This window comes from Takifugu flavidus, chromosome 14, assembly GCF_003711565.1.
Source record: "Takifugu flavidus isolate HTHZ2018 chromosome 14, ASM371156v2, whole genome shotgun sequence".
Taxonomy (NCBI): Eukaryota; Metazoa; Chordata; class Actinopteri; order Tetraodontiformes; family Tetraodontidae; genus Takifugu; species Takifugu flavidus.
The window spans coordinates 8,076,274-8,093,849 of NC_079533.1; the positions used below are offsets into that span (position 1 = coordinate 8,076,274).

The 17,576-nt window shown below is 48.5% G+C and overlaps 1 protein-coding gene across 7 annotated transcripts in view; it reads left to right on the forward strand.

Annotated features, from left to right (window-relative positions):
• Positions 1-17,576, forward strand: part of LOC130537825 (disks large homolog 4) — a 35,515-nt gene that overhangs the window by 12,166 nt on the left and 5,773 nt on the right. For 2 of the 7 annotated variants that reach the window (XM_057054891.1, XM_057054892.1), the window contains exons 2-10: positions 6,300-6,461; positions 9,606-9,662; positions 14,482-14,535; positions 14,999-15,049; positions 15,155-15,279; positions 16,210-16,379; positions 16,475-16,611; positions 17,106-17,250; positions 17,438-17,573. In XM_057054891.1, coding sequence (XP_056910871.1) covers positions 6,300-6,461; positions 9,606-9,662; positions 14,482-14,535; positions 14,999-15,049; positions 15,155-15,279; positions 16,210-16,379; positions 16,475-16,611; positions 17,106-17,250; positions 17,438-17,573 — 1,037 coding nt within the window. Of the gene's footprint in view, positions 1-619; positions 920-6,299; positions 6,462-9,605; positions 9,663-12,238; positions 12,629-14,481; positions 14,536-14,998; positions 15,050-15,154; positions 15,280-16,209; positions 16,380-16,474; positions 16,612-17,105; positions 17,251-17,416; positions 17,574-17,576 lie in introns of those variants that run through there. The other 5 variants (XM_057054893.1, XM_057054894.1, XM_057054895.1 and 2 more) reach the window with 4 other exon arrangements.

Below are 17,576 nucleotides of genomic sequence, written 5' to 3' on the forward strand. Positions count from 1 at the left end.
GCAGATACACAGGAACCTTTTAGGGCCACCAGGTTCCGTCCAGTGCTGTGGAACTATTCAGCACCTTGGACAGCTCCTGCGGCACTTTTCTCAACTATCCGACAGGGGGCGCAGCGGCCATTCTGCACCGCGGTTTAACAGAAAGCTGGCGCTTGATTCACACACACACACACACACACACACACACACACACACACACACACACACGCACACACACACACACGCACACACACACACACACACACACACCTTTGCATTTTTATGTTTGTGAGGACCTTCATAGACATAATGCATTCCCCAGCACCTTATGCTAAGCTAACAGCTACACCCCTAACCCTAATGTAAAGCCTAATTCTAAACTTTAAAACCACGTCTTAACCCTCAGACAGTCCTTTGAATTTGTCATGCCTTCACTTTTTTTGGTACCCAGCATACAAGTACAAGAGGAAAGGGTTAAGTTAGGGAGAGAGAGAGAAGCAGATAGAAAGACATTAATTTTGTAAGTGATTGCAGCTGCGCATTGAGTACAAACCTTACGGTTAATCCTATACAGAGAGGGGGGGTAGAGAGAGAGAGGGAGAGATACTAGTGCTAATTTTGAATGATTCTCGGTGTTCCACTATGGCTCTGTACGGCATCACAGCGACGCTTTAGACGTGGCTGGAACCATCGGAACCAGGAGCGGGGCAGCACCGGCCAGCTTCCTTCCCCGCCACCTCTCCGCGGCTCCCAGCAGCAACGCGCCTCTGAATGAGCGGAGCGACGGAGCGACGAGCCGCGCTCCTGTGCTGTCTGTCTGCCGCGCGTCTCCGGACTGATGTCTCTGCCTGTCAAGAATTTTAAGTGTCTCTCGCCGGTCATGTGCCAGTGTAAGGTCATCTGCAGCAACCGGACGCTGTCTCTCATGTTCGGATGCAAGGTGGGTGCGAGCAGCCGCGGCTGGGTGGCACGTTCGCCGCGTTCGGCTGGTGCCATTAGGATTTAGAGGCAGATGTGAAATCGAGCTTTTGTGTAGCACTTGAACGGTCGCTGCTGATCAGTAATCACATTAACCTCTTGACTTAGCCCGTGGATCGCGTCGTTCCGTTCGTTAGATTTAAATGCACTGCGTTTGTTCCCAGCTCACTTGGCTTGAAAGCGGCGGCAGCATCCGCGGCGGGCGTGATTGTGTTTGGAGATAGCGCTTCTTTACCATAAATGGCCACTGTGATTTAATGAATGGAGCATTGATCTCCACCAGTGACCTCCTCAAACACCCAGCAGGTCACTCTCGGGGTTAATGATGTGGTCCAGCCATACTAATTAGGTGCAGATTTAGCTTTGCATCCCTCAAAGCCTACAGAATGCCTTGCTTATGTGACCTTGGACAATTCACACATAGCTTCAGGCCACTTCCAGTAAATATCATTCATTATCCGGGAACCAGTTCCAAATCAGGGGCCACTTGCACGTCGAGCGATTAATCATAAAGCAGATGCTCAATATCAGCTAAGCTAAATGCTAATTTGTTGCGGACGTGATGTGTCTGATATAATTTCCATGATTCTGCAGTTCCACAGGGCTGTGAAGGAGTTTCTATCCCAGTTTCTCTCCATCGTCCACCCACTTTGGTCCACAGATTACACAGAAATGAGTGGATATTATTGGCATTTCTACATTCTGCCTGGTGGACAGGAGCGAGGTCTTCGTTCTGACACCATCTTTGCTTGAAGTGCTGTGTAGTTTCTGTCCCGCTGTGCTCAATGCTGGGAATTGCCAGCACATGTAATTGATGCGCGCCGATGCCTCCTCATCCTGCTGCTCGTACCTCGAACCAGGCAGGGTAATGCAACTCCGTGTCATGATGGGGGGGATCGAAAATTCAGGAATCAGCTCAAATACCTGCTCTGCACAGGAGCGGTCCAGATCTCCAGCAGATTCAGGTGCCATCAAACAGCTGGTGCCCAGTCTGGTCCAGTCTCATGTCCCAGAGGCCTCAACGCTCTCTCCAGATTCCTGACTTTATGTCCGTCGAAGCCTTTGTTTTTGAAAGAAACGTGCAGCCTCTCAGTCATCTTTAGAACCTAACTGATGAGTTCTTTATGTGGCTGGAAGTCTTTAGCTGTGTTTTAATGTGCTTTTTTATGCCCGATCCTCACTGATTTACTCCCAATATGCCGCGCAGATGGTGCCATTCCAGCCCGTCTTTAGGTTGGCATATCGGTGCTCGTGAAGGTCATGTGATCTAAGCTGTTAGAGATGAAGGAATCACCGTTGCTGTAATGAAGGAGTAGGGACTCGCGGTGTCTTCATCACAGTATCAGGATCAATGTGAATTCAGATGTCCTTCCTGGAAAATTGACAGGAAACCGACCTGCTGCCACTCGTTACCAGCCAATCACACGAGCGGGAGAAATGAAGCAGAAGCCGGCAGGTGATATTAGAGCGAGGGACAGGCTGCGTCCCCGCGTGTGAGCCGTTAGTTCACGTCTTTGCACACTGTTTTTATAGCTTCTGTAAGTGTACATTTCCTCCTATGGATCTGACCCATTTTCTCCTTCTGCTCGAGTCATCCGGACTCGTAAATGGCGGCGAATCTCAGCTCTGGTGGTCAGCTCGCTGTTGCGGCCATAAGTTGCCACAGCGGATCCTGCGCCATCCATCCACGGTCACCTCGCCCTAATCACATCATCCCGTCCGTTACGGGCGGCGTGTTATCGAAGAGGCATGTAATGTTTCATGGTCACTGGTTATTGGGTGCATCTATTTTTATAAAAAAGAATCCTAAAGAAGATGAAGAAGTTGCTTATAGAATCTGAGTGAAGGGCCGAGCGTGTGTGTGTGTGTGTGTGTGTGTGTGTGTGTGTGTGTGTGTGTGTGTGTTTCTCTGTGAGAGACAGATGATATTCAAACATGCCAACCTAATCCTTTACAAATGTCAAAAGCACCAGAAATGAAACTGCATATTATTACAAGATGGGTTGCTTAGTTACATAGTGTGCAGCTAAGCCCCCCCCCCCCACAAAAAAAAAACTGTCTGTGGCAGCGGAGACCTGTGGTCGGCCCTTCTGGAGCGGAGCTGCTAATTAACAGCGTAGACGAACAGAAAGTACCTGGTTGAGATGTGCGTCATCGGCCTTTGGCAGGTCTCTGTGTGGAGGACAGGGACAGAATCAGGAAGTCAACATTCAGGACGCGGGCGTATCCGGACGAGTCGGGGATTTGGATCGTCCGCAGTAACGTTTGAGTCCGCGTTGTTGCTCTCGTTACACTCAAACCTGGAGTCCCAGCAACGCCATTAGCTCGCCAGCCTCGACTCTCAATCTCATCACAAGCCTGGGGAAGCGCCCCCCCCCCCCCCCCTCCCTCCCTATGAGTGCAACATACGTGAGAAATGTATGGAGTCAGCATAAAAATGCTGTGTGCATGCATCTGTGTGGAGGGGGGAGGGGAACAAATGAGGCCTGCGTGAGGGCCACAAATAAACCACAAAACGAGGGGAGGGGCCGAACGCCAAGGTGTCAAACAAATGTTTACATCTCTAAAGATCCGCTGCGTCGCTTCATTCCTGTAGCCGATGAATTTTGATCTGGTCCCGGCGACACATCTGTGAGGGTCTCGTCGATAGTGCACGTCCGGAACCTCATTAGTCACAACCTACGTGCACGTGTTCAGAAGCAAAATGTAAAGCAGGAGTCGCTGATTTAGTTTTCACCCGTTTCCATCTTTTCTCTGTAGTCCGAAAAAAAGGAACCCTCCTGGTGGGGGTGGGGGGCACTTAAGCCACTTTTATTTCTTATTTTTAGAGAACGTCTTAAGTTGGTTAAGACGGTAATGAGCTTCCAACATGCCTCAGCGGATGTATTCCTCGAAAATATAGTCAGACGTTCTATCGGCCGGAGGATTTTCTCCCGGTGGGAGGTGTTGATGCAAGTGACGTGATGCTAAATATGAACCACCTTCACTCTCCTGCTCCACTAATTAACGACCTTTTTTCCAAAAAGCTGTCTATTTCTGTCGCCTCTATACGACACCAGCACAGATTTAAAGTAAAAATCTAAATGTGCTTGGGTTCTGACAACTTCACAGGAATCCGGGGAGGCTTCTACCAGCTCAGCTTTGAGCCCCGTCTGGCTGGATTTATGCATCTTTAAGCGTTCCGCCCTGAGGTAAATGTAAAGCCTGTTGTTGCAGCTTGTAGCTACAGGATACTAAAACCTGGTAATGTGCTGTGCTGGGGGAAAAAAAAATATTTTGAAGTTAGCATTGGCAAACGATGAGAGAATTTCCAGTCATTGGGGGTCTTAGAGTTTCAGAACAATACAAAAACAGTGCAGCGTTGATATGCATCATTTATGTATTTATGCGCGCACGCTATCAGATCCGTGCACCTGTCAGTTAGCATTATCGAGGTTAAATTAGAACCGTTTAGCAGGCGTGCAGCGTTTAGAGTCGCGCTCTTACCATCACTTAAATTCCTCTTTACTTTTTTTTACCTGTTTAACAGCAGAGACGGTCCAAATGAATCCAAACAGAGAGAAGGGTTAGCTAAAGCAAAAAAAGAGGCGCCTGAAAGGGCCTCCGCTCCGTGACTGTGCGGCAGGAATGGCAGGAATGTTCTCCTCGTGGCTGCCGTGACACCTTCACTTCAAACGCATTTGCAGTCGGTTTCTTGGAAATTATATGCCTGGGAGGTTAGTTTTCATTCCATTACCTAATGCACAGCAATTTCAAAGGTTGGCACTTGAATTACAATATCCGATGACGGTGGATAGCGTTTGACATTTGACTCTACATTACGGGAAGTCGTTTAACCATTAAGGGAAGAGCTGGCTCGCTGCACATTTGCTATTATAGCGCAGACGGGTCAGAACTATAGCCGCCGTTGGTTATCGGCACCCGTAAATATGCCGGGAACAAATGTATCGATCACCGTCTACTTCCTCTTTATGAAGAAACCCGCCCGGGTCAGATGGCCGCCGGGCTCGTGGAACAAACGCCATTGTGGCATCGCGCCGCCGCCATCACGCCATCCTCTGCAACGACGCTTTGAGTCACATTTTGTGCGTCAATTGTCACATTCCCGACCAGTGGAGCAGAAGGCGGCGGAGACGCATGACCGGCCTGGCGAGAAAGTTAAATGTATAGAGGACAGATTGTCACCGCATTCGTGTTGCTCCGTGCAACACTTGGGGGGGGGAAACCATTCCCTGCCTATCAACTGCTAATTCTGGACTGGTATCACCAACATTTCCCTCCGTTCCACCTCCATGCCGCTGTGTTCTGCCCGTCTTTATTTTTTCCAATTTTCCCCTTCCCCCTCCTTTTCTCCTCTATCTTCATCTCTGTTTCACTCCCTCTCTTTCTTGCTGTCTCAGTGTAATGTGATCCAGGACTGATGCTGGCAGCCCCGACTGTGGCGCTGAAATCTCTGCTCCGGTTGCTAGGCAGCCTGTCCGAGTCGGGACCCGACGACCCCCCTCCCCCAAAAGAAATATATAAATAAATGGATAAACAGCGCGAGAGATGACCCCTTTGGCTGTCAGACGGAATTTAAAAGTCAACTCGGATTGTAACAAAGGCACCGGGACAGTGTGTCACAGTGATGCCGCCCACCTTCTGATGGTGATGCAGAAAAGCTCCATGCAGATCTGGTGTCATCACACCTCAGATGAAGCCTACCGTGTTCAGCCAACACAGTGGGCCGCTGGCAGGCTGCCCGGGTGTGGGATACGGGTAGGATACGAGCGAGAACCAGTATGATCTGCTGCTGTGGAGTCACCGTGAGTCACGGCTCTTAATGGAGGATGCTTCCCAGAATGCACTCTGGCAGTATCTGAAGCCTCCTATGATGCGTTCCTCGTACTTGTAGGTGTCCTTGATCATACGAGTGTGAGATGTCTGTTTTTCATTAACATCTTTGTTTATAAAACAGGACCGCCTGATTAATAAACAGGTCAAAACAATGATCCGTCGGTGAAATGTGACTATTTAAGGATAATATCTGGGGTTTTTTAAGGTCACAGGCCTTCTCTTTGTTAAATGCACGTTTTAGTTGTGTACAACCCTAATTGGTGAGCAAAGCTGTGTGGAAGAGCAAAGTATGACAAATGACAGGAGGGAGAAATCAAATCAAATGCTACTTTTAGACGAGCCAATTAGTCTAAGTAACGACATTAAATGGGAAATGAGAAATCCCTCATTAGGAGAGCATCAGAAGTGGCGTTCGCTAACACTAACTACGGTGGGACAATGCGGAGTTTAACATCAAAGTGTTGGGATTAACGTCCTCTTTTCCGTGTGTGTGTGTGTTTCTGCAGAAGTACAGGTACCAGGATGAGGAGACGCCCCCCTTGGAGCACAGCCCAGCACATCTGGCTCCAGGGAAAAGTGCCGAGATGCTTCACATGAGCGACAAGAACCTCGCCGCCATGGAGGCCATTCATGGCTACACGCCACACACACACATCTCCCCTGTCAAGGTAGGACGCGTTCTGGTGGACCCACAAACCTTATCGTAACAAACAAACTCTGGGTTTTGCGTCCCCAACCGGTGATGGCGTTAAGAGGAAACGGCGCCCGCGGCGCCTCTAAATGTCAGATCAGCCTCACGCGTGCAAAACGCCAATTTCACACTTGGGCGTAACAGCGCGGAGATCAAGCAAGTGAGAGTTTGAAGGGCGCGATCCGCCGGCCCCTCGCCGGACGTGGTCAGCCCTTAACGAGGGCTCTGACATCAGAACGGAGACGGAATCCTAATGCAGCAGGAAGCTGCCGCTGCTGGGGCGCGTGCAGATGGAGGCCGCGTTTGCATCAAAGACCCGAGTTTCGTCTGAAACGACCTGAAAGGATCCTCCGCCGGACCTCTGTGGGCGCTCCGATGGCGGCGAGGCAGGGCCCGCGGGGCCGAGGCTGCAGCGATACGGCTGACATCAGGGGGAATCCGAGCAGGGCCGCCTTCCCTGGAGAGCATTAAATCACCCTGTCGCTACAAAGGCAAGCAGGTGTAGGCAGTAATGCACGTTCAATAGGCGTCTAGCTCATGTTTACTTGTTGTTTAACTGCCTGGCTGACAACAAGGGCTGCAGAGAACCGGCGTACGTTTGTCCTGTAGCCTGAATTTGGCAAAGAGTGCATCCAATAAAATCCTGTCCAACTCTCAAAGGAAAAACCTGGAAATGAAATAAGGCAGGACTTGACCCACTGTCAACTAGAGTTCAATAAGCCATAAACAACACACAGAGCAAAGAACACAGGCTGTGATGTAATTATGGGGTGCTTTTAAGAGGCACCCTCCATATAGTTGTAACTCGTGTCACGTTTCAAAGATATTTGAAATATTTTTTTTATCCAAGGTTAATATTTGGATATTTTAGAGTATTTAAAGGTGAATGGCCTGGTTGGACGCACAGACTCTTCACACATGTGCAAAATATTAAAAAGGAAATGTTTTCAGAGATGTTGTTAATATCCTGTGTGAGTCTGGATTAATATCCTGCTCATTCATGAACGCCCGTCCGACCACGCTAAACTCTGTCTTTCACAGCTTCAAATGTGCGTTTTTACAAGGTCAGAGTCCGTCTGCCACACCCGAGCCCCCATTTCAGCTCAAAAAGTATTCCTTTTGCCTTGTTGGGTTGATGCTGCAACGGAGTTTAAAACAACAAATTAGACCTGACCGGACTGAAGACGCTGTAGTTTCCACATCTGGCCGCTAGTTGGCGACAACAACGCGCACATGTGCAGTGACACTGATACAAACCCGCAGAAGTATTGACACCACCTGCAATGGTCATGAGCAGGTACCTCCTGTTGTGGTTTGGAGAGAAAGAAAACGTCATTTAACCAGAAACATCATCTACGTTGACTTAGATGCATCCCTCCGACACCCATTATGATGAGTTTTCCTCTGCTGTGGGACATTGTCATCCATCAGCAAAACCTGGAGCTCAGTAATTGTTCATAATGGGTGAACAATATATCACTAACGTGCGTCATGACGTGTGTGCCATTATGGAGGAGCTGATGTTTAGGTGAATTCTGAAATGCGCTGGTGGGCTTTCACAATATAGAACTCCCACTTCAACAGGCGAACAATAAACTCGTCAAATGTTAAGGCTGCCAGTCTTTGGTTTTAATATGATTCTTTTTATTTAGTGTGCGTGGGAGAGGCCATTTTTAAAACAGGATGTGATTTAGGCTGACCTGTGCTGTGAAAAAGCGTGGGCAGCGCTCATTTCTGCAGTCAGACATTTCCATTAGGCATCAAAAGTCTCCAATTGGTTTAGTATAGAAACAAGTTCTCAGCAGAATGCAGGTCTCCTCCCCCCAGTTAGATGAAAGGATGTGTACTTGACACTAGAAGGCAGCAACATTATAGATTCTGGCATCTATAAGAGCGCCCGTCCGCCATGCACATTATGCAATTAGCATGATGTTAGCATTAAAAGCTCAACAGCCATGAATCATACCTTCTGACACGGTGATTTCAACACCTCTCCCAGTGACCGATGTGATATCTCGCATAACAGAAAACGGTCAATCTGAACCGCTGCGGCTTCGCCCGCGCTGCGTGTTGATCAGCCAAACCTGGATGCTTTGGACGGTGTGGGAAACACGAGCTCCCGGAGGGGCCTCACGCTGACAGCATGCTAACTCCAAGGCCTGTAACCGGGGATCAAACCCACCACCTTCTTGGCATGCTAACCACCACGCTACTGCCCCGCCGATAATGAACATGAAGTAGCTGTAGCTCATCACCAAGCTAATGGTGAAACTCTCCTAAAGTTCTTTTTTATCTCTTCATTTCTGCCTTACATGCATTACTTGCCCCGGATTCTGTTGTTTCTGTGCTTTACCCTCACTTTTTTCCCCTGAGCACGCCGACCCTCCCCCCACACACCCCCTCTCTTCCTGCTTGCGCCTCGTTGCTGGCAGCAGATCCCAGGATGGCCTGCTAGAGGTGTTCCAGTTTAAATTTGCTCCTGTAACAGGGAGGTAGCATATTAGTTGGGGAGGAGGCGATGCGCTCCAGGTGATACCAGGATCAGCATGATTCCGACACCCAGGTGGTCCCTCTGGGGTCCTCGTACTCCTTTAATAACGTGCTTTGCAGCAACCCTTCCAGAAGGAGATTTAAGCACCTTCTGACACGTGAAAATGCTGCACCGATCGATCAGATGTGATAAGTCAGTTTATGATTTTTAATGCAGCTGTTTAGCGACGACCAACAAGCCACGATTCGAGCTTGCCGGATGCGTACGGATGCTGTCGCCTGTAAATCATTACAGACACCTGACTAATTTGAATTATTGAGCCAGCCCGGCTTTAAGGGCCTGAGCGTCTGATAAATATTCTTTGTAAAAGTGCAGACCCAAAGTTACTGTGGGACAAACTGCTTAGAATAGCTGTTTTATAGTGTCATTGCAGTCTTTGTTGTGGCAAGTTAGTTATTTAAATGACTTAGCATAGCCTGCTAACACCAATGCAGAGGCGGTCTTGATGCCTAGTCGACCTCTGCTGTGTATGTGAAATGTACACTTCCCATGACGATAACGCAAATGTTCTTCCCCTGTGCTCGCCTGCATGCTTCACACTATTACCCTCTGCCTTTTGCTGTTTTACAGCCAGTATTGATGTCTACGGGACACACTCCAATGTACACCTCCGCTGTTTCCACACTGGTAAGAGTGCAGTGACGCATGCCACCCCAAAAGTCAGCAGTGTCGCCGCCCGTCATCACCGTCTGGTTTTGTGTCCCCATTTACCGCCTCGGCTGAATTTGCCGTCGTTCAGAGTTCGGCCCTTTTTTTAAATTTTTTTATCACAGTCTGTGTGGTCCTTTTCTTTCTTTTCTGTGTCATTTGTGATGCTGAGGCGAGGAGGTCATCAGTGGTATCAGTGTGTTTGTGCTCATTGTCATTCAAGAACTCTTTTGTCTGGCAGATCTACTTATCCTGTGTGAATATAGTCAGTGTCGTTGTGAAAGGTTGTGTTCACATCACACATTGAATGTCTGGCTTAGATTTGCATTTCTGTTCTCAGGGCATCATGAATATTTGAATGTTACTATTATAGAGCCAGTGTGATTCTCTATTTAATTGTTATATTAAACACATACATTGAAGGATTATGGGGTATCATGGATGGTTTGATAGAGAGGAAGCCTGCAGTGGTGCAGTACCAGAGTTTATCGGCAGGTGTCACTGTTTCACCGTGCAGGGCGACCGTTTCTAAAATAGTCCCAGTGCGGGTTTATTTTGTCTTAATTACCCATGAAAATGAGTAAAATAGACCATTCTGTTCTGTCTTTCACAAATGAGTACATGGTTTAGTAAAGTTTTACTAGTTCTATGTCCACCCCCCCCCCCCCCCCCCTTTTTTTTTTTAAATCTTCTTGTCCTGACGGTGCATTAATAGAACATTACCTTAATGGAACATATGTGCATCTACACAGAAGCACTTTCCTCTCAGGATGCTTTCATACAGTGTAGTGTGGGAGCGTACAGTTTTTTGTAGTGTGTGCAGGGACGTCTTTGCAGCCAGGACAGCGTGGTCATCCTTGATGTCCCGGTGCTGTCTTCTGTCTGTGTCTTTATTGCTTTAATGGCGTGCGGCTCGCCAGTGCCTCCCCACTCTGATTTATGGATGGAATGGGCTCTGGAAGCACAGTAATGGTTTGACGAAGTAAAAGGAGGTCTTTGGGTTATATACATGATTTTACTAAGAGCTGCTGTAGATTCTCTTTGCATACCCCCCCCCCCCCCCCCCAGAACATTTCATATTGATCCACTTCTGCTCAGGCTTCCAAGTTAGAGAGATCTATTTCCTGTCAGGTTATTATTACATGAGTATTATATGCTGTTCCACTAGCAGAAAACAAAATATTCACCATTTTACATACAATACTTTTGTAGGATTCATGTTATAAATGTTGACCCTTTATCCTAAAATGCAAAGATATATGGGGAAACATGAGCCAGGGTTGCTGCACTGTCAGGTACTGAGAGGATCCATTCCGCCCTTTGCAGTGAATCCCACAGGTATTGAGCGAGAATTCAGCATTCCAGCCGTCCGCTGTGTGCGGGGTTCTGTGGAAGTATTAAAAATAATAACAAAAAAGCAGTTTGTGCTTGTTCAGAATTTATTCCCTGGCCGCACTCACCCGCAAGAACCAGCAAATCATTCTCAGAGAGGAGCTTTAGTTAATGTAGAATTTTGACCCAGTCTGCCCTGTTTCTGTTACCCCCCCCCCCCAACACACACACACACACACACACACACACACCGTTGTTAGGCTGGAACCTGGTTTCTCTCTTAATTTTCCTCCCTCCTCCTTACTTGTCTTTAATAAATGTTTAAATATGTCCCCGCGGCCTCGCTGTAATTACAGTGCAGCAGTGGCTCGTGTCCTTTGGGGGGGGGGGAGGAGTCGCTCCTGCTGAGTGAGACTGATAGAGGGTCTTACAATGGGAAGGGTGAGGAAATTAGATGTAGGCGCGAGGGTTTACGGAATGAGCACGTCGGCTGGCGGCTCCTGTCCTTCAACGCGTCCTCACATAAATCTGTTGCACGTGCCAGACCTACGTGCACGTACATGCAGTACGTATAATGTGCATGTCAGTCTTGTTTCAGTAGGGAGAGCTGCTGCATATTTTATCCACGTGCCTGTGAATTCTGAGGCTCCTGCATCATTTATCGCTATTAAAGGTTAAATATAGACGGCGTCTTCCTTTTTTCTGCTCGGTCTTTCACCTGTTTTGTTGTGTCATTAGCACAAATTTGCTCCCACGGTTAATGTTACCATAAATGAAGCGGACTATGAAAGAGGAGCTGGATCATTACAAAAAAAACCCTACTGATGATCATTTTCCAAACCTAGAAAGTACCCCAAATTTAAAAAAGATCTGACATGAGACTGCATTTCTTCTGCTGTTGTTCTGCCCCCCCCCCCCCCCCCACACACACACACGAGCCCCAACCCTCGCACCCACCCCCACGCGAGACCAAGTGCTCCCTGAGATGAGTGCGTCTGAGCTGCTTGTCCTTCCGAGTTCAGCGAAAGCAATAATTCCCCGTCCCACCCATCACCAGCCTCGGCATTATAGGGAGAGACAGCCAAGTAATTGCCGTCAAACTTTCCTGCTCTCTCCTCGTTCTCCGAGAGCGGGGGTGGGAGGGGGGGGAGTAGCGCAGCCTCCCCACTGCCTCCTTCCACAGCACAGAGCAGTAGCAGCAAGGAACTGAGAGAGGAAACAATCCACTGAGGGGATCTATTTGACTCTCTCCCTCTGCTGGTTTGGGTCTGTCGGATCAGAACTGTGCCTGGGTCGCACCTTTAAACGGGGATGGACTGAGCGGTCAGGCCTTGGCTCTAACCTGCCATGGCAGGGCCGAGGGCTGCCACCGCCTGTTGCAGCCGCGCTTTCCCGGGGTCCCTGAAGGCAGACGCCTGCGGAGCGTGCGGGGATGCGCGCAGACACGCGCTGGCTGGGCGCGGACTTCGCAAGGTGAGGAGGGTCTGAGCCGCGACGCGCTTGTGTCCCGACTCTGAGGCGCGATGTTCATGTCTGTGTGGTACGCCAAAAAGATGGGCAGCCGCTTCCTCAGAAATGTGCGGAAAACCAAGAGACATCGGCATCAGAGGATGGTAGGCACCTTTAACCTTAACGTGTATGCTTGGTTTCATCATTCCCAAAGCCAGAAAATGTCAGGAAGTATTAGTTCAGTGTTAAATTATTTAAAATTAAGCGTAGAGCATGGAATCACTTTGACATTTTCTACCTTTGTCTCTTAGGAAACATTAATATTATGAAGATATCGCTTTTTTTATTGCATGCGGCACCTTTTATTATGAACACTAACAATGAGTCCTACAAACGTCAATATTAGCAATCATCACGTGACACCCCGCTCACAAATGAGCCCTGGACACAGAAACCGTAGGTGCCCATTAGAAAACGTGCATTTTCCTCTCACAGCCTTGAACGGCAGCGGTCCAGGAGCAATGATGCTGTAACTGTATCAAAAAGCTCTTTTACATCCACCAGCAAAATGACAAAATAAAAGTAGGATTGTATGAAAAGTATGAAAGTATGAAACGTTCCTGTTGGCCAGTGGCTGTCGTAGCGGTCAGGACCAGGGTTAATCACATGACATCTCCTGCGGCTTCTGTAAGGAAGTCTTGGATGTGCAGCCGTAGCTGCTCTTTAATGCAGCTGCTGGGTTGTGTCCAGCACCCCCCCCCCCCCCTTCCCCCCCGCCCCCCTCCTAAGAAGCAATGCGGGGCAAATTTAACTTCCATCCTCGAAGAATTCCACCAGATAGAAGTCTTCCTCTGACGTGGCCCGTGCACGTGTGCAGATGTGACCAGGTCACCTGACCTGTGCAGCGAGCAGTGGGCGCTTTCTGCTAAATTGCCAACATTTAATGGAGAAAATTGATCCAAAGTAAACACTTTTCTTTTTTTCTTTTTTTTGCCTTTTTACTGCTCGGTTTGTTGGCTCAGCAAACGAACAGGCCCGTATCGATTTTTTTCTCCCTCTTCTTCTCCGGAACTCACACAGACCAGAATCTGGAAATGCAGTTAATTAGAATTCAAAAGGAATCTAATTATGTCCGCTTCTGCTGCACCTTCAAGATGTTCATTTTGTGGCACTTTGGCTCAGGTCCATGAAGAAGAAGAAGAAAAAAGCGGATTTTCTGAGAGACAAAAATAAAAGTAGTTTGGCAACGGCACCCAAACACCATAAATCTGACAGCCACGGCATGGAGGAAGTTGACAGTGGGGGAGAGGAAGAGAGGGCGCTGTCAAACCCTACACAGGACTCCACTCCTGCTTGGTATCCTCATTATATGCGTCTCTAGATAAGGATGAGTTTGACGTAATGTTCAGCCCGTGTCTGTTGGAAGCAGCCGTGCACACGCGCCGCGCTCGGCCTGTCGTGAGCATCTATGTGCGTTTTTCTCGGTGGTGAGGTGATTGTTATCGTCCAGGTGGGTGAATGATAAAAAAGAAGTTTGGAGGCAGAGAATCTGACAAAAGTGATAGCAGGAGGCTGGAATTAGATGCAGGTTGCCGAAGGATTTGCGCATCATTAATGAGGCAAAGTTGCGGGTCGACACCTGGAACGAGCTGACGTTTGTGTTACTCCTGGCCTGTACCTGAGCGATGCGCAGGAAGCCGGTGCTGGTGCACGCAGTAAATCACTACGGGGACATTTATCTTCATTAGCTGCTGTAATTCGACCAGTGGCTTCACCAACACACCAATAAAACCACTGAGAGTTTGTAGAAGTCATCATCGGGGGTGGACGGGAACAAATGGATCTGGAGCGCCACTCTCCATCCTATTTAGCGGCAGGAGAACCATGGCAACGCGGGAAGGGTGCTATCAGAAAAGACCTGAAATGGCGATCGCTCTCCTGTGGCTGCATGCATAAGGGCTATATGAGTTTGTCCAGGTCGTTAACCTGTCCTCTCTTGCTCCTTATTTCCCTCCAGGGAAACACTCCTCCTGTGGTGGTGAACACCGACACACTCGACGGATCCCCATACGTAAGGATTAGCTTTGATCTTCTCTTTATGGCGTGATTGTGAAGCCGCCCCCCGCTCAGCCGCTTTTATCAGTATTTCCAGTCATTTCTCCACATCCAGGTTGGCACGTGCCCATTGTTTGAATCTGCACGATAACAGTAATTACGCAGACTTGCTCCTAATTAAAACGGCGTTTGTCTCCTTGATATACCTTTGAGGAGCAGGGGGACTTAATTCACCAGCAGCTTGTTTGAAGGCGGCAGCTTTAATATGAAAGCAACAGGTTTTCCTCCGTTTAGAGCATTTGGAAACGCAGCCTGCTCGCATGAGCGCCAAGAAATGCTGCCCTTGAGGTCAACATGAAAGCTTTTTTTATACATCCTCTTCCTCTGGGAATCCTTATACCGAGGATCCACCTACAGCATGTGTAGGTTAGACTGTAATGAAGATTAAGTCGTTATTAACCGACACTCTTGTCTGTCAGGTGAATGGGACGGAGGGGGAAATTGAATACGAAGAGATCACCCTGGAGAGAGTGAGTGGCTCACATCCACATTTCTGAGGCCTCGGTTAATGATTCCATGGCCGCCCTCTACGGCGCCACGGTGACCCTGACGATCGACCGATTCTGCTCCCGCAGGGTAACTCGGGCCTCGGCTTCAGCATAGCGGGAGGAACCGACAACCCCCACGTGGGCGATGACCCCAGCATCTTCATCACCAAAATCATCCCTGGAGGAGCCGCGGCTCAGGACGGACGACTGAGGTGAAGCAACTCGTGTCAGGCATCCAAAAAAATACCAGAAACGCCGCCAGCTTCCAGCTTTCCAGTAAATGGAATCTCATTTCCGGAGCATTCTCCCTTACTGTTCAGGGAATTCCTTTCTAAAGATAATTTTCCCCTAAGCCCAAGTGTTCTTAAAAATTGGCAAGATTGTAAACAAACCACATATATTACGGAGCTGTTTAGTCAGTCAGCTGTGCCATGTTGTGTTCTCACGTGTCCTAATGAAGCTAAACGCTCACTCAGTCAGAACTCATGTCATCGAAATGCATCCGGGAAGCAAAGTTGCATCTTAAAAGGGTTTCTTTGTCTCACAGCTACCGAGATTCTTTATTCATGGCAAAGGATCGTTTCATGATTGTGGCCACAACAACTGGGAAGAGTATTAAATTGTTAATAAGGCCAGCAACATGAAAAAAAAATCCAAACAGAGCGGGAAAAGGGTCCCCCCGCCTCTGGAGGCTCCAGCTGATAGAGCCCTCGCAGCCCCCAGAGATGATTTCAGTCTTACACTGTGTGTAATTACCATAAAAATTGATTTTAAACACATGACTGAAATAACGATAAGGGGAGTTTTTTATCCCTCGGAGGAAGCATGTGCGTGTGCGTCTGAAAATAGCCCTTTTTGCCAAAGTCATATTGCTTGAAAGAAACCGTCTTCTGCTCGCCGGCTGTCACTTGACATCAAATCTCCTCACCGACTGAGATCAGATAACATAAAGACCGATTCCAGCGCAGCAGGTTCTGACGCGGCGGATCAATAGCAGAAGCTTTTTCTGCTCTTTAATATTGCATAGGCCTACTGCGAGGAAAACCGGGTCAGATGTCTTCAGTGAAGCTGGACCGGAGTGCGTCTGGTTCTGACGGATTTCACCCGAGTTTCCCCTCAAAAGTGTGTTTTGGTGCTTTCAGCGTGAACGACTGCATCTTATTTGTGAACGACGTTGATGTGAGGGAGGTGACGCACAGCCAGGCCGTGGAAGCTCTGAAGGAGGCAGGTGCTATCGTCCGCCTCTACGTCCTCCGCAGGAAACCCGCTGCAGAGAAGGTCACAGAGATCAAACTCATCAAAGGGCCCAAAGGTATGGCAAGTTGCCCCGTTAAGCTCCGCCCCCTCCGTTAAGCCGATCGGCTCATCTGTGCCCGTGTCCCCGTGTGTGTTGCTCTGCTGCTCCAGGGTTAGGTTTCAGCATTGCTGGAGGTGTGGGAAACCAGCACATACCAGGAGATAACAGCATCTACGTCACCAAGATCATCGAAGGCGGGGCGGCCCATAAAGACGGGCGCCTGCAGATCGGGGACAAGATCTTAGCGGTTGGTCATGCGTGTGAATACATGTCGAGATTTATTCCTCCACTAATACACATCATTGATGGCCTCAGAACCCCCCCCCCCCCCCCCCCCCACACACAAATACACATTTTTATAGATCACAGATGTAATTTCCCGCCATTTACATGTTAATACAGATGTGGGATTGCATAAATGTTGAACAGCACAACCACCAGAAGTGTTAGGGATCAACAGCGCCACCTGCTGGATAACATGGAGACTTCAGCACTGCAGCTGATGGCAAATTCAAGTCCAGAACCTCAAAATGGTGCTTGGTGTCTAAATGGTGTCTATCGCCACGAGAAACGGCTGGAACACGCTCGTGGTTGCAGTACTGCCAAGAAATGAATAAAAGGATGAATTCTATCAATAAATCGACGCCTGTCTTTTACGTTAATCCTGGAAACATTTGCACAGGTGTTGCAGATCCTCTTTGAAAATGCACTGACTAAATGCGACTTATTTTGACCTTGCAGGTGAATAATGTCTGTTTGGAGGATGTGATGCACGAGGATGCGGTGGGGGCTCTGAAGAACACAGCGGAGGTGGTGTACCTCAGGGTGGCCAAGCCCAACAACCTGTTCCTGACCAACTCCTACAACCCCCCAGACCTCACCAGCAGTAAGCATGAAACATGAACCGTGTGTGTTAATCAGCTAATCAGCAACAACCAAACCTGACATGCATCAGATTAAACATTTAATTAGATTTTTATTTCTGTATAAGTACTCTGGATGTCATGCTGAATATATATATGATCCCTGCCTAATACATTATACCCATTTAGGTCTGGTGTCTATGTTTCCAGCATATTCCCATATGGATACTGAACTCAGCCATCCTAATTATCTCGGGTCAGATTATCCACAAGCCCTCACTCCCACCTCACCCAGTCGATTTTCTCCCGTTTTGCACGGCATGATGGGAGATGACGACATCCCCAGGTG